This window comes from Thunnus albacares, chromosome 12 (assembly GCF_914725855.1).
Source record: "Thunnus albacares chromosome 12, fThuAlb1.1, whole genome shotgun sequence".
Classification (NCBI taxonomy): domain Eukaryota; kingdom Metazoa; phylum Chordata; class Actinopteri; order Scombriformes; family Scombridae; genus Thunnus; species Thunnus albacares.
The window spans coordinates 11,336,348-11,359,326 of record NC_058117.1 but is presented as its reverse complement, the minus strand read 5'-3'; the positions used below and the strand labels follow the sequence as shown (position 1 = coordinate 11,359,326).

The 22,979-nt window shown below is 41.6% G+C and overlaps 1 protein-coding gene across 2 annotated transcripts in view; it reads right to left on the bottom strand.

Moving 5' to 3' along the window:
* Nucleotides 1-403: 403 nt before the first annotated feature.
* The window catches only part of pik3r2 (phosphoinositide-3-kinase, regulatory subunit 2 (beta)), a 29,903-nt gene continuing 7,327 nt past the window's right edge, over nt 404-22,979 (bottom strand). For both annotated transcript variants that reach the window (XM_044368776.1, XM_044368777.1), the window contains exons 2-16: nt 20,809-21,705; nt 10,183-10,275; nt 8,250-8,324; nt 7,706-7,858; nt 5,206-5,416; nt 4,851-4,930; nt 4,419-4,521; nt 4,033-4,131; nt 3,692-3,872; nt 3,087-3,206; nt 2,137-2,279; nt 1,762-1,938; nt 1,516-1,587; nt 1,190-1,360; nt 404-1,051 (exon numbers count right to left, since the gene is read on the bottom strand). In XM_044368776.1, the coding sequence (XP_044224711.1) occupies nt 844-1,051; nt 1,190-1,360; nt 1,516-1,587; nt 1,762-1,938; nt 2,137-2,279; nt 3,087-3,206; nt 3,692-3,872; nt 4,033-4,131; nt 4,419-4,521; nt 4,851-4,930; nt 5,206-5,416; nt 7,706-7,858; nt 8,250-8,324; nt 10,183-10,275; nt 20,809-21,127 (2,205 nt within the window). In that variant the 5' untranslated portion in view covers nt 21,128-21,705 and the 3' untranslated portion in view covers nt 404-843. The remainder of the gene's footprint in view (nt 1,052-1,189; nt 1,361-1,515; nt 1,588-1,761; nt 1,939-2,136; nt 2,280-3,086; nt 3,207-3,691; nt 3,873-4,032; nt 4,132-4,418; nt 4,522-4,850; nt 4,931-5,205; nt 5,417-7,705; nt 7,859-8,249; nt 8,325-10,182; nt 10,276-20,808; nt 21,706-22,979) is intronic.

Here is a 22,979-nt window from a genome sequence, read left to right as displayed (position 1 = left end):
CGATCTGTTTAAAACCCCCTAAAAAAAATCCACCCCAAGAAATCTCTCCCCCCCCACCCCCACCAACCCCCCAGCCCCCCAGCCCCCAGGCTCCAGTGACTACACCCCCTGGTCCACGGTTTCTCAGCCGCCTTTAGGTGTGAAGCGAGCAGCCCGGTTTAGCCAAGCCAGTCCTTTCAGTGGATGACAGCTCAGGCTTTTGTCTATGGAGAGTTTGCAGGCAGTCTGGGGATGACAGATCGGGCCTTTGTCTGTGGACAGTGATCACATGTTCAAGGCAAAAAAACAAAACAAAAGTGCCTCCTGAAAATTTTTCCCAACATCCCACCATCTGGTCTCTCCTCTTTTCTTCTTCTTCAGGATTTCTCTCCATCTTGAAATTTTTTTGTGTGCTTATGTTGTCTTCCTTTTAACACATCAAGTCCTGTTTTTTTTTCTCTTCTGTATCAAAGGTATTTTCTTGTAAATTTCTCACACTTTTTTTCCCCCCATAACTGACACTGTACAGTCATGGCTGGCTAATGCGACACTCTCCCCCACGTTAAAACTCACTGCGTCAGCCAGGCTAACTGTACAGTGCTTAGTTATCGGTAGTAGTAGTGTGCTTATTTTGTAGCCATGCTGTTAGCAAGGAGTGCTCTTTGCTGGACTGGGGTCAATCAGGGAAATTAGCACCAGCCTCCAGCCGTGCTGTCGTGGCCGTTGTGTTGATGTTACCCGCCACTTAAACACATGAACAACCATTGTTCAGAGCTTTCTTTTTGTTTTGTTTTTTCCAATGCGTATGAGTGAATGATTTAGTTTCCCCACCCTGGTTGGCGTCCTACACTGCTGGTGGATAATTCATCTTGGGTGCTGGTTCTGATTCTGAGAGCGGGCCAGGACCGGGTAGGCGAGATTTACATTCAGCTGGTCGTTGTGTTGGACCAAGGAGACGTTTTTGTAGTGGAGCACCAGGTCTTTGAGGGACGAATACAGATTGTACGGCTCAGCGAATCCATAACCTGTGGCTGTCTTGTAGATGACGCAGTGCTTGGTGTCACCTTCCACACTAGAAAGACAAAGATCATGTCTGAAGATGCTATTTATTGTCCAGAATATATACATTACTTATTGTCTATATCTACTGAAATGACTGAAAATAGACTTTTTAGGTAGATTTTTCCTAACGAGCACAAATCAAACTTACACTACAGAACAGGCGTAAGAGCCCTTCTGTGATTGGCTCTCTCGGATGAGGAAGGTTCCATCACATTTGCCTCTCAGCATTTCCTCGGCCTGGGTGCGTTTGATGTCACCCACGTACCAGGTACACTCATCATGGTGGGGTGAGCCTTCATCCTCCTCCAGCGAGTAGGAGCTGGAGACACAGAAATAAAGCAGCAGACACTCAAGAGCACGTCATAATCTGAACCAAACATTGAGCTCAATACTGTCTAAATTACAGTTGGATGTAGTAGAGCACCCGGTCATCAAAGTACAAGTTGCTGAGCTGTTAGTTCGTCTCACACTTACTCATCAGCGTCGTTCTTTATGCCCAGCCATTCATTGATCTTCTTCTGCCTCGTCCCCTTCTGTGTGAGCCATCTGCAAAACAAAAAGACCACAGGTTGAAAGCAGACAGTTTATTACTTAGATAGAAACTTTTGATAAGTGAGTGTATATAAGTGAATCAGTGTGAGTGTTGGTGTGTGCATGTACAGCTGATATTCTCTAAAAACTGGACTACAATGCAACTGTGCATTAATCAATTCCCCTTACATCAAGTACTGGTCTCTGATTTTGCGGAGCTGCATGAGATCCGGCTTGAGGCTGTTCATCTTCTTGTCGATCTCTCTGTTATCGGAGACCTGGTCTCTCAGGTCCTGCTCCAGCTTACGCTTGCTGTCGTGGATCTCCTTCACGCGAGACTTCAAACGCTCTGAGTTGCTCTGGATCCTGATTGAACAAATTGACAAAAATTAGTCCAAGACTGTGAATGCTTAACAGAAAATCTGACAGATTGCTCTTCCAATGTATTAGCTTAGTTCAGTTTTATGGTCCAGTAAAATGAATCTTATTCATCCGTTGCTTTAACTTTATGCTGTTAATGCTCAAACTAGGATTATTAAGAATCCCATGAACATAAAAACCTACTTTTGAATCTCCTTTTCGTTGCCCTCACGTTGGAACCGCTCCAAAGACTCTCTGCTGTAGCGCTCCTGAGTCTCACACTGCTCCTCGAAGATCTTGATGGTCTCGTTGAAGGCCTCTATGGCTGTGCGCTTCATCTGCAGCTCCTGTGGAAAAGAAGGACACAGATTGTAACTGTCCATTTGAGGTTTTATTGTTTTTAATTAAGTCTGTAGCTGCTGAATCACAACTACCACAACTTTTCCCTGTCTACGTTAAAACTATTACACTGTTATACAAAGCTAACAGAGAGGAGGAATACAGGGAGTATTACTCATACAGAGTCATACTGTCTCACAAGAACGGCTAGATGAACATAGTAAATGGACCAATGAGCTGAGATTATTTTGTTACATACACTGTTCATATAATCCTGCATATATAATTTCAACTTGTCTTCAAAACTTGGACATTAATCTGATGTGTCATAATGTATAGCAGGTATATCAATATATATTTGCACAAATTCATAATGTAATCTTTTTCCAAAAGTTTTATTTTTTTTTTTTACCTCTGAATATACTTTTTTTGTATTTTGTTGGATGTGTGTGTTTTTTCAGTATATTTTTTGGGCATTTTATGCCTTTATTAGATAGTGATGGTGGAGAGATGATGAGGAAACGAGGGACACTGATGTTAATGATCAGCAACTTAACCCCTAAGTCAATGAATACATATGTTAACAAGTTATTGATCATATTCCTGTTTGTACTCTATTTTCTTTGGTGTAATACTGTGAATTAATATTGCATTTGTTGTTATGTATGTTGGTATGTACATGATTATATATTTCTTCAGTATATGAAGAAAACAAACACGATACAAATGGTGATTCATTCAAGACACCCCCTGTTTGTGTGAGAGGGACAGCGTGTGTGTGTGTGTGTGTGTGTGTGTGTGTGTTGAACTCATACCTGTGAGGTGCGTGTGTATTCCTCATATAGAGAGTCGTACTCGCGGCTCTTCTCCTGGTACTGCTCGTGATAGACCTTCAACTGCTCTCCGACCTCCTCTATACTGTTCTCCTTCACCAACTGAAGCCGTGCAAAAAGCAGATGAAAGCATAACCACCACTTTGATGAGTGAAACCATGAAACTCAGATCAAACAGACCATACTTAATGTTATTCATAAAAATATTGTGGGCAAACTTTTCTAAAGATTGCTAGGAAGGCTAGCAGGCGATTTCAAAGGAGGCTTGCAGAGAGATTTTGCTTTGAACTTGAATTAGATGACATGAATTGACATGATTCTTAGACAACCACTAAAGAAATGCAAGCTTCTAAAAGGGAAATGCCTCTTGAAAAGACTGAGCTGCAGTTACTGTGTATGACATCTTATCCTGCTTTCCTGATGTTGTTTTTTTAATAAAAGGTGTAGTGGCTGTTATAGGTCATCAGATCAATAAAATCCTGCAGAGATAGGGAGTATATAAGCCCAAAGCCATGGTATAATCAGATTAAAAAATGCCTTCAGTGCAGTAAATACAATCAACAAACTGCTAGACAATCAGCACAAACCTGTTGGTATTTGGAGATGGGATACAGAAGCTTGGTGTCCAGCTTGGCGTTGTACTGGGCCAAGGACTCGTGCCGGTAGTGATTGATGAGCTCAACTACAGACAGGAAGGTAAGAGGCTCTGAGAAGCCATACCGCCCGTCTCTGTGGTAAATCTTTATAAGCTTGTTGTTCCCTCCTTTCCTGCAGGGGGAGACAAGAGCCAAATGAGAAGGAAAGAAAATAAGGGCAAGTATGCAGATTGTCTGTTTACTTTTAGTGATCAGCTGGTTTGTTTTCATTTAATGCTGCTACATTTTTGCAGATGTTCTTGAGAAACTTTAAACCAGAAGTGTTGCTTTACCTGAGAGTGAGAGTGTACTCGCCCTCCAGTTTACTTGAGGCATCTCGGACCAGGAAGGTGCCGTCTGGAGTGTCTCGCAGCTTCTCATTCACCTCCTCTCTGCAAATGCAGAAACATATTCACTTCATTAACGTTAAACGTGATCAGTTGCATTTTAACAGCAAGATAATAACATGATTTCCACAATTATTGATAATCCTAATTTACCGCTATCTATTAAATATAGCGAGGACAACCTGAGGATGTAAAGGCTGTTACACATTGTAACTGGTAACTAATGATGTGCCTCTGACAATTTATTTATCCAGTACTTTAAATCTATGAAACACAATATTTACTGTGATCAAATTCCCCTTGAACAACAACAGTCTGTTTTCATAATTTACCTGGAGATTTCTCCCCAGTACCACTCAGCGTCGTTCAGCAGGCTGCTTGTGTCTGTCATGGCTGATGGAGCCATTTTTGACTTTGCTGGCTTTGCCGGAAGAACTGGAAACAGACACAAACACACACATAAACACACACACAGACATCACCATTAAACCCATTTTATAGTAATGGAATAGACACACTTAATTACATTAAGTTGAAGTTCCTCTACTAATCCTCCAAATTGTGAACCAGTGAACAGCTCAAGTGTAAGAATATAAACTTGTGATTGAGAACAACTTCACTGGAAACTGCTAACCTACTAGTATGAAGTTATCTGTATGGTAAAGTATGATTAAAATGCCTTGTGGCTTATTAGAGTTATTAATCAATGTTTTACTGCATAAAATTAGTGCTCTACTATAGTATAAAAACAAGAAATGAGATACCTGGAGGAGTGAGGTCTTGCTCCGTGGTTCTCTCTATCAGAAGCCTCTCCACCACAAGGGCAGGTAACTCCTCATCCAACCTGTCAGGCAATTAATTGACAATTTAACAATAGTTCACAAATGAAATTAATACAAACTCTAGATTAGCTCATGTTCATTCCTCTAAGGGTGGAAGATCTCACTATATAATAAAGTCATATTTATATAGTGCTGAAAAATAACCAAAAATGGTCATTCAACCAATCAGGTGATACTGTAGATCATCTTAAATGTTACCCAGTTGTACATAATCACCTCATACATACATTATGTTTCGTCAATTTCTGTATAAAATACCAATCAGCCAAAAACTTACCAAGTGGTGGAGGGGCCTGTCTTTATCAGCAGCGGTCCGAAGATCTGTCCCAGCGTGTGTGTGTCCAGGCCGTTGCTGGCCTGTGCCTGGGTGACCTTGGATAGGTGTGTGAGGAGGTACTGCAGGGTGAGACGGTGATGGAGAGGGACGGTGGTGGAGCTCTCAAGGACCAGGCTTACCTCTCTGTCATAGCTACCAGCTACCGCACCATCTGCAGGAAGGATTCAAATAAGAATGAAGAGGATCCGGACGTTAAACTACTACTGTGACTTCACTTTTAATCGTGCAGTTTTATCAGGTTTTCCCATGTGAGGAAATCTTGTCTTCAGTAATCCCCCCTATATGCTTTCAACAGCGGCGCAGCGCCACTGCTAAATGATGAATGCCACTGTTGAAATTTCGCTTTGTACATAATAATCACAACCAACGAAAACCACATGCACTTTCTCCGCTTCCAGCAGCTGACTGGAGCTAGTGGGGAGAGAATGGGAACTGGTATCATGTATGATCGCACAGCAGCTCTATGTCCTCTCTTCTGCTCTGTGTGTCGGTGTGTGACCGAGGGCGGGGTTCAGACACACAAACACACACACACACTCAGAGCAGAGAGGCCACAGTGGAGACAGTGAACCAGGTAAAGTGAATGGTAACATTTTACTCGAGTTGTGCAATAAAACCATTGTGAGTAAAAAGCCAATAAGAGTAATTTATCAAACCACCTGTTCAACAAGCACAAACATGCAATATTTTTAACTGCTTTGTCTGCAGCGTCCCGTCCACCGCCTTTACCGCCAACCATGGTACCTTCGTTAAGCTAATAGGAAAGTGTTATGAACAAGCTAAAATGAAAGCTGTCTGTATGTAGCTGCTGTAAATGTTTAGCTTAGTTTGCCACGAATATTAAAACCAGTAAAATTCCTGTAAACTTATCTACTGGCCCAGCCCCCCTCCCTGTACCAGCGGGTACCTGCTGGCAGTGAATCCCATCAGCAGCAGAGGGAGGACAGAGGACAGGAGGAATGACTGATACTGACTGATGTCTGTGTTTATTCTTTCTTCACTTTCTAAGCTCAGTATTTTGATGATTTTGAATGATAAATTATTTCAGAACATAGTGCTTACTTCATCAGTAAGCATATATGATGTGAAAATGCAACGTTTTTAGTCAAATAACATCACATTTTCTTGAGGGAGAAACCCAAAAGTCCCCAACTGTGTTGATCCATTTCATTTTTTGACATTTATTGCAATGACACTTATCTGAACCTCTGGAGCCCTTCTGGTGTCAAATGCTGCTGTAAATGATCACACACATGACTCTGTGGACATGGATAAACATATCTGGAACAATGTTAAGGTAATTTTAAGTTATTCCACTGCTGGTGTGTGTGCAAATACGGGTCCTGGCGTCGTGGGCCCTGCGTGCGCGCAAAAGCATCACTGCTGAAAAAAAATCCTAACGGAAACACTGTGTCTTTGATCCTCAAGTCCGCTGTATTGCTTGGTATTTTTTTATAATGTAGGTCTAGTTTGTATTGGAAATTAAATCATGGTGTCCATGTGCAGAGCAGAATCAGCGGAAGCATTTTTAGCATGCCTAAGTGAGCTCATCCCTTCCCGACACTTGACTCTATTCTCTCAACGCTGACACGCAGCTGACCTCGATCAGCAGCAGATACGGTTCAGTTTAGGCCTCGTGCAATTCTTTTACTTAAATTACAGTTATTGAAGCAATGAAAGGTGCCATTCTGCTCGCTAAAACAACATCATCAGCAGCACACGGCTCATTTTTGGGCTCGTGCTATTCAATTACACTGCACAAAATCCCCTTCTTAGCAAGACTGTTGAGTCCAAAAATATTTTCTTAAAACAAGCAAAAAATATGGCAACGGGGTGAGAATATTTCACAAATCAATTTGTTCCAAGAATTTTCTAGAATGAAGTGTTTTCATGCATTTTATTGATACTACATCTAGCTATAAAACAGTCAGTTAAGCGCAATATGACTTCGGTTTGGCTTTATATGTTGGACTTTGCCTGTTTTAGCCCATTAACTGCAGATTGTGTGTACTTCACACTTCTGCAGAATATTTTCCAAAGCATCCAATAACTTTTTAGATTGATACAGTGAATGCATTTTTCCTACATTGCAGCCGACCGCTGGTTTCAGTAATAAAAATGTAATCAACTCAACTGTTAGATGCTGGAGCTTCCTTGAGTCACTGTGACAATCAGTCAATCAATCAATCAGGAAAGAAGGTGACCAAATGGTCACTGTGATATATAAATTGCCTATTCATGTGCTTGCAAGTTGAGGGTAAGAAGATGATGCGAAAAATATTGACATCATTTGGTAAATGGTCGGGAGTAATCTACAGAATCTGCTGTTTAAATCAGCAAAAACCACTACCGATGTCCATGAACATACCATTATGGTAGCGAGATACAGATGCCCTCCCACTGTAATCATAAAAATGTCAAAGTGTCAAACGTTTCCTACCTGCTGACTGCTGCAGGACCTGCTGCTGCAGTGTGACAGCAGTTTGTAGGTGAGGGTAGATACAGGCAGGGATGACAGGTGACGGGAGGTCTCTCAGGTAGCGCAAGACACACTCTGACAGGAAACCCACATCTTTCTGACCGATGTCACTCTCTGGACCACAGAATATACATTTGGGACAGTTAGAGGCAACGTACGACGAGAGGAAAATCCACCAAAATCAATCAATCAACCACAGAGCAATCTGGATGCTCTATACTGTTGACTACGCTGGGTTTGATTCTGGTGAAAGATGCGGCTCTGTGACGTGAAGGTCATGAGGTCTGGGTTAAGTCTGGGGCAGGTTACAGTCTCTCCTGAATTGTAAGAGACAGGTCACATGTACCACATAACAGTAGACGACTACTGTCATTGATGTAGATGTAAGGGACATATTGTAACTTTAAAAACATGAAGAGCAGTGCAGCACACAGGCTCAGAAAACTACCCAAATCAACCGATGAAACTTTGAATGAAATCCAGTTTAGTATGTGATAAGACTCACCAGAACTCAGGCTGTAGACTGGACTGTCTGAAAGTGAGGAACCAGTTGTCCTGTACAATGTTTTGGAGTCCAGACCTGAGGAAGTCAGATAGTGTTGGTAAGTGAAAGTTCACAGAGATCAGCAGAGAAAGAAACTAGTCAAGTATAAAAAAACAAAACACTGTTAAGTAGTAAAGGAAACGGTAACAACACACATGGTATGAAGAGAAAGGAGAGAAAATAGAGCATAATAAAAAATATTGGACATTTAATACAGACAAACAAACAGCAGACGTGATTTTTGCTACTGGCTGGACAATCTCAGTTTGTAAGCAAAACCCAGTGCGTGACACAGCACTTGGCCGGATCATTTTTGTTTTGGAAATACAAATTTCCAACATAATATTTCAGCTGCGTGTTGTTTTAAATTCAGTCTCACGTCCAACAACTGAAAGAATGTGATCAATCCGTTGGAGGAGAGCTGCTTCAAATGTTTTCCAACAAGCAATATTTACAAGAGCGGAGCCAACACATGTTCCCGTGTCAAGTGTTTCTCTTTTTTTTTTTTTTTTTGTTCTTTTCTTGGTGGAAAATATCTGAAACAGCACTGAGAAAGACTCACCATGCTTAAACATAACAGTGAAGATGAAGCAGATTGTTTCGGCAGAACGGCCAAACTGTCCTGACGATTTAATGTAAGAGAAACTCCAGGAAAAAAGAATCTTACATTTATGATTTTTTATGTTGTGGTTAAGAAGAAGCTTTTCAACATTCTGACATATTTAACTAAGCTTTTCCATGAGTTAAAGATTTCACACATCCTCTGAAAATGTCTGTGCAGAAAACATTTTAACTCCGGATGAATACATTACTCACTTCCCAAGTTTAAACAACATTTAGGGAACACTGGGTCTAGACAGCCTGCATCAAGGAGGCAATTCCTTGAGACAAGCCAGTCTCTCAGGTCGTTGTGAAAACCACACCGTGCAGTCAGAGCGTGTGTGTGTGTGTGTCCGACACTGGCAAGTATTTCAACACCACTGCTACATTATATTATTTACATTCAGGGACAGACCTCCTGTCGCCCCTCTGGTAGAAATCAATACTGAGATTTTTTCCCAATGAATAGCAGGAAGACATTTTCAGAGGATATCTCTAAGATGAAAAGTCAGTAGGTCGTGAAGGATGACAGGCACAATAAGAGAAGCTCTATGTGTATGATAATGTGCATTAGAGCTGAAACAATTAGTCAACTAACTGAATATTGAAAATCTGTAAATTATGTTCATTATTATGTGAAAATGACAACAATTTTCTGGTTTCAGCTTCTCCAATGTGAAGATTTGCTGCTTTTCTCTGTTTTATATCATTTTAAACTCAATATACTTCTGTTTTGAACTGTTGGTCAGACATTTTTCTCTACTGTCTGACATCTTATAGACTTAAAATGAATAAAAGATTTAAAAAATTCCTACAGTAAACAGTAATTAATAAGTATGGAACTAGGACACAGACTTAGTGTCCCTAATATTGTCTACAATCAGCATAGTTGTCTGTGCAAATGCCTGTGTGTGCATGTGTGTGTGTGTGTGAGAGTGAAAGACAGAGAGAAAAACAAAAGAAAGATAGAAAAAAAAGAGGCAATACTGTGAATGGAGTCCTACTGAATGTTACGTGTGAATCAAAGCCACTGAAATTCTTTCTTTCTTCCAGTAACTAATCAACTGTGGTGGCTGCCGTGAGTCTGCGCGAACCTGCGTGTACACTTCTACATGTGTGTGACGGCCTGACTGGATCCACATGTCTATACGTCTACTCGTGAGCGAATTCTGGCACGGGAGCAAGAGGCAGATGGCGGGAGGGAGACACTCGCACATAGACAGAGAGAGAGACGGGGAGGCGCGCAGGGAGCGAGACGACAGACGAGTGAGTTGGCTGGCCGACACGGATATACCTCTCTTCTCTATGGCTTGGATCAGGCTGACGAGGGATGGGGGAGCCGTCTCTGGTGGTGTGAACTGCTCACTCAGGTCCGGCACAGAAACAGCTGAAACAACAACACAAATCACTGTTACACTTCTGGCACAAAGCCTCCGAAAGGCCACGGGGGTGCTGCGGCACTGACAAGAGCACAGTGAACTAGGAGCAGTTGGAGGATATAGAGTGTGTATAAAGTTGTGAGAATATATAAAATCTATAAAGAACACTATAAAACATGATAAGGTTCGCAGGAGACGCACCTGTTTTACAAAGAAAATACTGGATTAGCTGGTCTTTTGCATTTGTTTGCACATTATTCTAATTTTTTAAAAACTAAAAACACCAAGTAAAGCAAAGTTTGTTATACATGTTATTGTGGTCGTCTAGCTGGTGAGATATATGATAATACAGTGAGACCAGAACAATTTAGTAAATGAACAAAAGAATGAAAAAGGGTGAAAAAAAAAAAGAAAAACTGCTGATGGCGAGCAAAAACTTTATCTACTTTACAACTCCCCACAGACTAAATCAAACATCTTTTCAGTCAGAGAGAAAGAGAAAAGGAGAAAGCAAGAGGGGAAAAAAGAGGGATCCATTTCCCTTCCTCCCTCCCCTCCCTCTCTTTTTTTCCCTTTTCTTTTCTCCCCTCTTGCTTTCTCTCCTCCCCTCCACTCCGTCCTGCTCGGTGTTTCGCCTTAGCTCTTTGCGTGAGTGGAGCACAATAAAGGATTTAATCAAAACTCCTGAACAAGCAAAAGCCCTGTGGCTGTATGCCAGGCCCGGCCCGGCCCGGCCAGGACAGGCAGGCAGGCAGGCAGGCAGCGCCTCCTATTCGGCCCCGGAGCAGGGCTGTGTGCTGGGGTTGGGGGGGTGGGGGTGGGGGGTAGGGTGGGGGAGGTAGGAGTGAGGGGTGGGGGTAACGCTGGGAGCAGGGAGGGCCTGGCCTGGCCGGGACTTGGCAGTAGGCTCCTGTTCCTGGCACGGCTCGGCTAAACCGCTGCTGATTATTAATTTGGGGAGTTCAGACAAGAAACGCCGCGTCAGCACATTCCGTTCCCCTCTCTCTCTCTCTGGTTCTTGTTCTCTCTTTCTCTGGATGTCTCTCGCCCTCCCTCCCTCTCTCTTTCTGTCCTTTGCTCTCTTGCATTCTTTCTCTTGCTTCTCTCTTCTGGACTTTCTCTCTTACTCTTTTTTTTTCTTGTTCTCTCTTTTGGTCTCTTTTACTAAAGTTTTTATTCAATTGCTCACTCTTTTCTTTTCTTTCTTTTCCTTCTCTCTCTCTCTCTCTCTCTCTCTTTCTCTGTCTTCATGCCTGCCGGTAGCGAGCACACAGACAGACCTCTGCCTCTTCTTTATCCCTGTTGGCCATTTTGGCTGGCAGGCCCCTCCCCCTCCTCTCTCATCACAGTATCGCTTGTTTGGATGTGCACTACTTGAGCAGTTTTTACATACCTGTTTACACAAAATTACAAACCCAACAAATTCTCCAAACTATAAAAAAAAGTAATTTGTCATCGCCTTGCAGAAGGACTGAGACCATTACAATAAAGATGTGTAGGATTGTCTTCTGATCTGCCGATGCTACAGTTAAGGATTGGTTAGGTTAAGGCACAATCTTAAGGAAAGATCGTGATCATGGTTAAAAGAAGCATTTAGCATTGCCAAGAAATTGGATGCAAAACAGTGACCTCCTGTGTAAAAGTCAAACAGTTTGCGGACCCAACCATCTACCCTGACCTCCTTCTTAACCTGGCATTTAAACCCAAAACTGCACTGAGTTAAAACAACGCATAGGGTTGCATTTTTGGGGACGTGTTGCTTAAGATATTGTCACGACAATGAAATACGTTCCAAGAAGGCCGGTTTGAGAGGCCAAAACATTGGATAGTAGTTTATAATACTTTGAAACACCATTTTCAGCTCTGGAAATATCAGGGCTACAATTATTTTATCCTCTACCTTGACAATCGCAAAGTAAACAGTCAACAACGAGCGTGCGCTTGCATGTAACCAATTAACCAACTCGGTGCGTTGTCAGATGTCGTTGCATTGTGTTCGACTTTTTTGCCGGACAATTTTTTAGTGAAATCTCTCATATGGCTGAACGAGGAGGCTGTGTATTTTCATGAAAGGCTAATATCAGTCTGAACAGGGCCTAAGATTTTTTGACGTCACACTATTTTGGCTTTGCTCCTGACAGAAAAGTGTCATAATTCACACGACCACTGGAGGTCCTTGTCAGGTAAATGTAAACAAAGGCAGACAATCGATCGATGTTGTCATTTTTTCTTATGAGAACAGTCTCCACAAACCACAACTGCTTGGTTTTTATGTATCGTGAAACATTTTTACAACAGTTTGGGCCAATTTTCAATCTTCATGGTGGTTATATTTCTCTGCCTTTGTTGAATGGAAGAATTGTCAGAATAAATAAACACTGCTTAAGTGTAACTGGATTGTCATGAAATACAGATGTGGCATCATGAAAATGCCATAATGAAAATGCTTTAGGAAGCAGAATGTAATTATTAAGTACAGGCAGGCTGCAGGCAATAAAGTACAAATAAAGGCAATAAAACAAGAAATGAATGTATTCCAACAGTTTGGGAGGAGAGCGGGAAGCAGAAATGACTTACGATATTTTCCCCAAGAGGAATGAACTTTCTCACTCCTACATGCAAACAAACATGAACCCTTTAGTTCACTGTATATTTCACTAGACTCAAAAAAAAAGAGTTTTTGTTTTTTTTTTTTCACCCGCAAAAGCAACTGTAGCCCTGGAGCCTTGTCAGGGTTTTGGAAAAGTATGGAAAAAGAGAGAAAGGCTGAAGTAGAGAGAGATAAAGTAACAGCATCTCATTAGTCAATTATAACCACTTCCTTGGCAGACTGCACACTGGGAGACAGGCATATGACTTGACATGCCCTGATGTGGGAGAAACAAGAGAAAAGAAGGAAAAGAGGGAGAGAGAGATAAAGAGAGAGAGAGAGAGAGAGAGAGAAAAAAAAAGCATGACAGGGAGCTTTGCACTTGAACAAGTGAGTTCTGGTGCATTCGAGGCCTTACACGTCTACTTTATGCATCGTAAGAGATTTTTACAGAGAAAATCTCATGACTGTGTGTGTTTCAGCTTCTCTTCAGAGAGGCTTTGATAAAAGTCATATTCACACCGAGCCATTCAACACCATCCACGTTGGCGAGAGGACCTATAGAGTCGTGTGTGACGTCTGCTATCTACACATGAAGCTGGAAATGTGAAGGTCGGATGAATGTTGCAGATCCTGTCTTTGTGTGGTTTTTTTTTCGGTGCGAGGAAAAAAGTCGACTGGATGAGGCAAAGCTATGTGGAGCAAAAATATTTGCTCTGTATCTTCTCCATCAGTATGCTTATGTAATACGTAGCTGGCTCTGCTGCATTCTCTCCTCTCTGAGCTCGGTGTCAGAACTGAAACTTCTCCAAGTTGCAGAGATACCGCACAAATTCATTCACAGGATTTCACTGGTTGAGTTAAACCTCTGGAATTTCCTCAATGCGACTCATACATTCAAAAAATTGTGATTTTTTTTGTGACTGTGTCATCAAACAGTACTAAATCAGGATATGCAGTTCAACTACCACTAACAATACTACTGTATCATTACTGCATCATTTGTTATGTTGTAAAAAATATACAGAATTCACCCTTTCATTTGACAAAACACTGACTTCCTGTTTTAGGCTACTGATGACAAAAATGTTACCATTTACAAAAATAAACATTTTACTCTCCCAAAGTGATCATGATCAAAGATACTCTTGAAAAATAAAAATAATGAATATGTAAAAGCGTGTTTAAAACTAACTTGAGTTTTCAGAGAACATCATTCAATTGTTTTGAGGTGGTTGAAAAATACAATAACCATCAGAAATGTATTTGTGCTTTAAAACTAAAAACTAAAAGTTTCACAAATTATTTTAATTCAAGAAACACTTTCTAGCTTTTTCCAGATCTTTCTCATCTTTATCAGTCCACACAGTTAAAAGCAGAGAGAAGCCTCGTTAAGTGGAGATTATTTTTGTCATACAACTATTTCCAAGGTCAACAGTGAGTTACTTTCACGCTCAACAGTTAATATATATTAATTTTACATCAGATTTGCAGCCCTCCCCTTTTCTATTAAAGCCTACTATGAAAATTTCAACAGATTTTTTTCCTAATCCACCTTTTTATCTGTATTATTTCACCAGATGTAATTGTGTTGAGATTCTACTTTCCTCCAAATACACTGATATGAGGCTAAAATGAAAGTAAACAACTTTTTCCAAAACAACAAATAAGGATAAAAACACTTCTGAACTAATGTTACTCCAAGAATGTGTTTGTTGCGTACCGTGGTGACAGGGCCAGTTGGTGTCTGGCTCACCGATGGTGTGTAACAGTGTGTGCTGCTGCTGGTCAAGTTTCACTGCAACATGTCTTCACTGCATCCCAACTATGTAAGACAGGCAATGCATCATTCATTCCTCTGTCACAACAGGCTACAGCTACACGTGAAAGACACGTCAAAGCTACACGTGTGCAAATGAGCCCCCGAGTCAAACACAGGTGATCCGCACAGGACAGCGGATCTGGTTTTATAGGCCTTGAGGTGCAACTCACACATTACTGCAAAAAATGTGCAATAAAATCTGTAATAGCAGGCTGATTGACATGATTAATGCAACGTGGCTACAGATTTATCATAAAATAGAGCAAATACACTTTAATATCATGTCAGGCGCAATGAGACACCCTCTGAAGTAGATTTCTAAAAAATAATTATTAAAAAAAGTCAACAATTGTATTAAAAAGTCTATACAGAGATGTAAACATGGATTATTTTATGCCAAAAGGTGAATTTAACGGCTGCATCTACAAGGAACAGACTGAAAATGACGCATATCATCTCTAGTTATGAGTCGACTGAACAATCTCCAGATCCTACTTTGTTCGGTTTGTCACTACCTGCCGGGTAGCCCGACGCTATCTGTAGATATCAGGCTGATGTTTTGTAAAGAAACACAAACAGCAGCAGATCAGTTAGTGAGCAGACTTTTTTTCTGCTCTGTCTGTGCAGAAACTGATTATTCAGCTGGATATGCTCTACTTAGCTGAAGCATCTGCTGCTGACAGTCAATAGCTGTGTAGTATAACCTGTATTTTATGCGTAATGATGACAGCCTTGCAGGTGGTGCAGGTCTTTTGTTATTCTTGCTCAACTGTCAAAAAAAAAATATGATGTTTCAATCTTGCATTTTGCAGGCAAACAAAAATTTAAATCGTGAATTGACCCCAAGCTTTTTGGCCGTATTGCTCAGACTTAACTTGTCTGTAGGGCTTCACAATTCAAGTTTATTAGTTGTTTCACTGGATTGGAGTGACAACTTGTAAGGTGACCTAGAAAAATAGGTGGATGGTTCTTCTGTGACCACTTTGCCCTGATTTCTAAAAATTGATTTTAAGCAACTGTGAGGTTTTAGCAGCGGGAGCTTAGTATTATTGTTTACCCCACATATGTATATATATAGTTGTGTAGTCATTTATGTGTATTGCATGTTTGCTTATGAGTATTGCCATCTGTTTCCAAGATGCTTTCTTTTTTACCATAGGTAATAATAATCCTAGAGTCAACATTTTCCAACCAGTGTGCAAACCAGCCGTTCCCTCTTCCGTGAAACCTTCGTGCAGTGAATGATGCTGGTTATGTAGCTAAAGTGGTTGTTATGTAGATGTTTTGTGATGTACCCGAGGGGGAAATCGTGATAATGTTGTTACCATAATACAACACATTTGATTTGATAATGCGTTTTCAAATGTTTGGGCCTGTTTAAAAATGTTAACATGTGATTTGTCATCTATAACCGCATGCATGGCTGCGTAGCATTATGTCTAACTGGACTCTGTGTTATTTGACTCTCGACAGTCTAAAAGTACAACATAAATACACAGTTTTCAGCTCATTCAAGCATGTTAAGTTGGAGATTTGGCCCTCAGAAGACTTTTACAGCATCATTTCCTTCATATTTTCTTTTTTTTAATTGTCATTTTTGTCAGAAAAAAAAATCCTTTTGACGATTGTTATTTAGAAGAAACAAACAGGCATTGCGTTTTCCTTTCGCTTCTGCCTACAGTAAGCAACTGTACAAAATGTACTCCATTCTGTTTCTGGTTTACTAAAGCCATTAATCTTTCAGTAAGACAACTTCACGCCTAAATGAGTTCTCATTTACTGCTCTGGCACTAAAGAAATGCTCCAGAAAATAAAATTTGCTATAGCTCTGCAAACTGTAACATGCTAAATTGACTGAACTCCAAGAGAATAATACAACGGTTAGAAGAGAAACCAAATACAGCTGGTTCCTATATTTGCAGTTGGATAGGGTGGCCTTGGCTTACACTGTAGCCCTCCTCTCCCTCCCTTTTCAGCCTCTCCATATCTTTCCCCATTCTCTTTCTCTACTGTCTCAGCCCCTCTTCCACCCTCCCCTCCACGGGTTCTTTGAAAGTGTTTTCCTGGTAAGGCGCAGGGAGCGGAGAATGAGTGGAGGCCTCTCCTTTCTGAGAACTGGCCCCGCTTACATGGTTTATAGCTGCCCAGAGACAGTATCAGACGTGTATGTGAATGAGGGAGAGAGGCTGCAAAAAGAAAAAAAGAAAAAAAAAAAAAAAAAGGGGAGGGAGGACGGGAGAAAGCGGGGAGAGAGGCAGAGGAGGGAGGGAGGGAGGGAGAGAGGGAGGAAGAAGGGAGGAGTTTGCGAAAATGCCAAGCCATGGTTCACTTCAGCAGGCAGTTAAAGTGAGGCCAGGGAGAGGAGAGAGAGAAAGGAGGGAAAGAGAGAAGAAAAAAAAAAAAAAACTCTCTGGGTTTGTAGAATAATTTCTGTTGCAAGTTGAGAAACGTTTTGCCTCTGTGTCTGGGGACTGTAACTGATCTTTACTCACAATATGTCTCAAAAAGTGTACTTACGCCTATCAATTAAAGTTGTTCTAAAAGCCATATGTGCACCGCAAAGCTTGAACTGTAACTTAAAGATTCTTACGAGCAAGTTTTCAGTGCGAAAACGACACTGTTGTGTTGCAAGTACGGCCTGTTTCACGGCTAAAACAACATAACAAAATCTTAACATAAAAAAAGCCCAGTAGAAAAGATCACACTGCATAAATTTCATACAGGATCGAGCCATGTAGTATTCACAGTCAGAAATCAGGACGCTGTGTATTTAATTTCTATGTAAAACCCCAAAGAGACGCATTCAAAGTCTGCATAAAACATTCATGTGTAGGTGACTGCTGCAGCTTCCGTTGTTGTTTTTCGGGACAAAATATTCAAACTAAATATGACGTCATCTGTCAAACCAGAGTCCTCCTCTTACTATTTCAGAGAGAAGAAACGCTGAGACATTTGCATCTTTTGGTCAGCAGCTGCTGAAAAACATTGGTGCATTTACATGAACTTAAGTAGCCGGGTTTCTGCACTAACCTGATTTCTTTAAGTGCAAATGAGAAACCTTTTTTTTTTCTTTGTAATTTGGTTGAGGGATTTAGAGAAACCTGCTTCACCTAATTTCTTGCATATATATACACACATAACTGGGTTTCTAATGAGACTTTACATGAGTGCATTTGCATGATAAAGACTTTAGATGCGTCTCTGTAGCAGCAGTATGCAAAACAAATAAATCCCAAACTGAAACTCAAATAAATTAGTCTGAATGATTCATTTTCCACAGTCACATTTCCACATTTTGAAAAAAAAACTGTCAGTACAGAACTTGTCATTTTCAAAATATGCTCGATATTGAAATAAAAAGCTCGAGTTAAGAAAGAGGGAACAGAGATAAAAGATTTGTTAGCGGCGGAGCTTGGCCAATCTGTGTATTTTGCCGATCCGGGTGTCAGAGTCACTCGCACCGCTGCGCCCGGATCATTTTTTTTACATTAACACCTTCTAATTTTCACTTGCATACGCTGCAGAACGCTCGCTCAGTAGTGCCGGGCTGTCAGCTTTGCAACACTAGCCGGCTGAGCTGGACGAAACACAGTAAAGTATAGTAAAGAAAGGATCGGCATTTGATAAGGTATATTTTAGCCGATACCGATCCGTTAAAATATGCCGGGATCACCTATAGTGAGGATTGTCTCGGGACATCTCTGATAGATAATGTTGATACATGAAATAACGCCTGATTATTTATAATCTTAAAAGTGCATCCACACGTTGAAGGACGGACGTTTGGCTTCGACCTGCGACCTTTGAATCCACTCGGCGGCGGTGCTGCCGCTCTACGTCGAATGTTACAATCTCTGCGAATAGTAAATGGGCCACACTAACAATAGATCCTTTCAACCGAACGACCAGGGCCTCTGTTCCCTCACGGAAATGATGATGTACAAATTTGGGCATGACCATTTCTAATCTACGAGGCACTTTTGCTGCTAAACCAAGGTGTCGTTCCTTCAGCCGCTGCCCTGCACCCACTCCTCCCCTCCCACCACCCGACTCTTTCTCTCTCTCTCTCTCTCTCTCTCTGGGTTTCACTTGGTGCGACTGCCCCTGTCTCTCCAAATCACAGACACAAACGCCTGCTGCCCAACTGGTTTGTCTCACTGTCTGTCAAACACGAGGATACTGTTGTCCCCCTCACCTGCCTTTGCTTTTGAAAGTTAAGGCCTGCTCTTGTTCACTAACACACGCCTTTCATTCTCACGTTTTTATTATATTACTGGCACGGAGAAATCTCATCTGATAAAGAGTTTTTGGAAACATTTGCGATTCGGTTACGATATCCTCTGCCTTTGAAGACTTTTCGGGAAAAGAAAACTGAGAAATGAATTCAAATTAATGAATTCCAATGAGGGCCAGTGTAGTTTGCTGTGCACGATGAATAGCCAATTGGCTCGACCAGAGGTGATGCAGAGTTCACAGCCTACGTGCTCAGAGTGGTACTTAGCCCATCTGTCAAAAAAGCAGCGGGGGGAATTACAGAGAATGCAGCTTTTGACGGAGCAGGAATGCACCGTTTCATATGCAGAAAGATATAAAAGATTTTATTTATCTGTTTTGGCACTATGCACCTTTGTCTCTGGCATCTCATACGAGGAAGCAATAAATTAACGAGTTGAAGCCAAATGCAAGGGAGTGCAAATGAGAAGAAAATGATGGAAATCTTTGGGAGTGTGGAGGAACTTCAGTCTGAGCTCGCTAAGGTGGATCAATCCGTGCCAAGTGTATGTTTGAGTTGGATGCTAATGCGGCTGAACGAAGGCTGTTACCATTATGAATAAGTATGAGATGTGCCTATTTTCCCAAAGTCAAGGGAGCGAGGCGAGGTGTGAAAGAACAGAGCTCTTATCTCTGAGGAAAAAATGTGACATTCTTTTCCCTGAACCACTGAATAACTCTCCATTTGCAAAAAAAAAAAAAAAAAAAAAACCCACAAAAAAACGCACCTATTAAAACATTTTTTCTTTCTCAGTAAACAAGTTTCACATCTGAGTGTCAAAATTCATGCACCAAAACTCACTAAACTTGGTCATACTGCAGTTTGAAACAGTACGCGCAGCCCCTCCTGCCTGTGCGATCCTTTACCCGGAGTTGAGCAGAAGGTCAATAACAAGTCACAGCGAAGGAGAGGCAGGCATTTTTGTGCAGATAAGCCCAGAGCAGTTTGGATGCCAAAGACACATGTTAATGTTAAATGTAAAGGGGGCCACACAGACGGACACAATCAATGCCAGACCTGTACAGGAGAGTCCAGTAAGTAGATGGATTAGCCCTTTATTATTCAGCAGAGAGTTTGGTTAGCTGTGCTTCCAAGGAGGCGAGGCTTATGACGTCTTTTAAGTATAGATTAAAGGGTCAACTCGAGGTCACCGCCAAATGTGAAGCTCGATCAAAACTCCCGAGGTGGCCGACCGGCGACACCACGACTACACGGGACTAACAGCCAGTAACAGCTGGGCAGTTTATAAACGTGTGTTTGAACATTTGTCAGTGATCATGTGCATAAAACTACAAAACAAAAAAAAAAAGCAATAATTTTGATTGCAAAAAAAAAAAAATCACACCTCCTCACAAGAATGAAGATTCATATTAATAAAAGTGCAGAAGTAACCTGACGTAACTGTTTCTGTCCTGCTTCGTGGTTTGGATGTCGTCTCCGTACTCGATGCTTACTGACAAAATATTGCACGTTTGTATGTAATCTGATATGTTGATATGAGTTTTAAATCATAACTTTAAACTGAGCAGAAAACATATTAATAGAGAAATAATATTAAAATAATGAGGTGAGTTTTAGTGAAAAGTGATAGTTTTATAATAAAATGTACAGACAGCATCCAGTGTTCTTCTTATACATCAAATCAACTTACTACTGCTTCTATGTATCTCTCTCATAGGATAATTTAACTTTATTTATAATATTGCAACCTTATATTGTATGGTCACCTTTTTAATTAGCAATAGTAATGTGCTATGTGCGTAATATGAACTTCTACAACACATAATTAAAATGGCGGATCTACACTGCTGAGAAAACCCATGTGACAGACTTCTATATCTGAAAAGGACCCTTACCTTGAGATGACTCTGGTCTGGGAGCGGCAGGGAGGGGCCGCTGGGACCTCGGTTGACTGGATGGAAGCGCCATCTTGATGGGGCCCACGTACTCGACGTACGTCCCTGGGAAGTCACCTCTCTGCTTGGTGCGCTCGTTGTACCCGAGGAGCCAGCCCAGGCACTCAGGCTGCTCCACGCAGCCCTCCTGGTAGTTCTCCATGGACAGCAGAGAGGCCTTGCTCACAGTCAGGAGGTCCCCTGGCTGCAGATCCAAGTCTTCTTCCTGGTCCTTGGTAAATGCGTAGAGGGCACGGTACTGGAAACCTTCCGCTGCCATTTTGTCAGGGGGAAGGAAAAATCAAAATGGCCACCGAACAGAGGATTAGATGGTGCAGCCTGAGTCCCTCTGCGACAACAGGGTTCAGCTGTACAGAAATCCTCCTCAGAAATCAAAAAGGTTGTTGAGTCACTAATGTCTGGTGTTGGTACCTGTGGCGTGGGGGGGGGGTGGGAGGTGAGGGGAGAAGGGGGGAGTCACCCGAAGCTTAGAAGCATTTTCAAAAGTCGACAGGGTGGCGTTTCTGCTGCTGTTATGACTGCGGCGGCAGCGGTTTCAGACCTGACCGGTGTTGGTGGGCTGGTGCACTTTCCTCAGCTTGATACCCCGGTTGAGCCAGATGATGGAGCAGAGGGAGAGCGTTGGCAACATGCTCTTTCAAGCAGCGAAAACCTGCTGGCTGGGTGCTATTGGAGCAGCCTGGTAAAAGATTTAGCCGGCCGAGGGCCCTGCGTCGTCCGCTCTCCACGGTCAAATGAAGTGGTCTGATTGGAGGACGAGTGGCAGAGTGGGAAGGTCTTTAATCCTCTTCGGTTCTCTCAAGCGCCCACATGTTCTGGACACGGATTATGACCCACCTGCACGACACAAACCCCCCCAAAGAGGTTCAAAATTAGTCTCGAAAAGAACAAAGATGAAAACAAAATTTGTGAAAAATAAAAAGTGAACGTCTTTAAGTGTAGCCTCTATTCGATAAACACTCATAAGTAAAGCGGCACATATCTAATGAAATGAAGCTTAAAAGCGGTGCATGAAAATGGCGAACTGCGGCAGCTTCATGCATTTGTGCAGTCTTCGGTTAGGACAGAGAGATCGGATGATGCTGCTGCGTCATAACCAACAGCAGACTGGGTCCCTGGACAGGAGCCTCCATTCCCTCCACTCTACATTCACACACTCAGCCTGAACTGATGCATCACAGTTTCCACAGGAACGAGAACTTTCACTGTGAAATAAACGTCCCTTCAACTTACACAATATGTACGATTAGCAGTAGGCGAAGAAATTCATGCAAAATGGCGAAGGAAAGGTTTTTCGCAGAACGAGCATACGAAGGAAACTAAGACCTGCATCATGACTGTAGAGCAACTAGAATTTTCTGAAACATGCAGAACCACTTGCAACAGTTCCCTCTCCGCAGGAGAGAAAAAAGGCAGCTCTGTGTTGCCTCAGAAATATTTTCGGCTTCATTCTGTCAAAATAGCTAAATCATACTGTACGAAGTCTACGCCAGATAAGAATACCGGATGAACAGTCAACTGAAAAACCCAAAGCCTGGCACAATATCTTAAAACACCACTTAAAAGCAAATGTTTTCATGCATAAAATCACACTCCATCTCCTCAATCATATCATGGTATCTATATACAAAGAAAAGGTCAATCCATGGACCCAGAACAAATATTCTCTGATGAAGATGATTGCAAGGCCCAATAAAATTCGAAACACAAGAGCCCAATTATTACCGCAACATAACAGCTTCAAAAGGCCAGATTTTATCAATATAAAATGTTATTGTAAGCAAATCATGTAACCAAATCCACCAGACACTCAGTTTGAAAATGAAAATGTTGGACACACTAGACTAAAATATCAACAAAATATGGAAAAATTCTTTCTTTTGCCATCTCAGATTTGAGCGGGGCAAAAAAAAATAAAAAATAAAAATGCTTGAAAGTTTAATTTCAAAATGGCAACTATAGTGAGAGATGAGACAGAGAGCGAGGAAGAGAGAGAGATTAGGGTTTCCAGATTAAGTACGACATCTGTGGTCTATGGACCAACCAAGGACAATGGTCCTGTTAACCTCTCTGGACGGGATGAAAGGATGTCAGGATGAGGAAATGAGGCA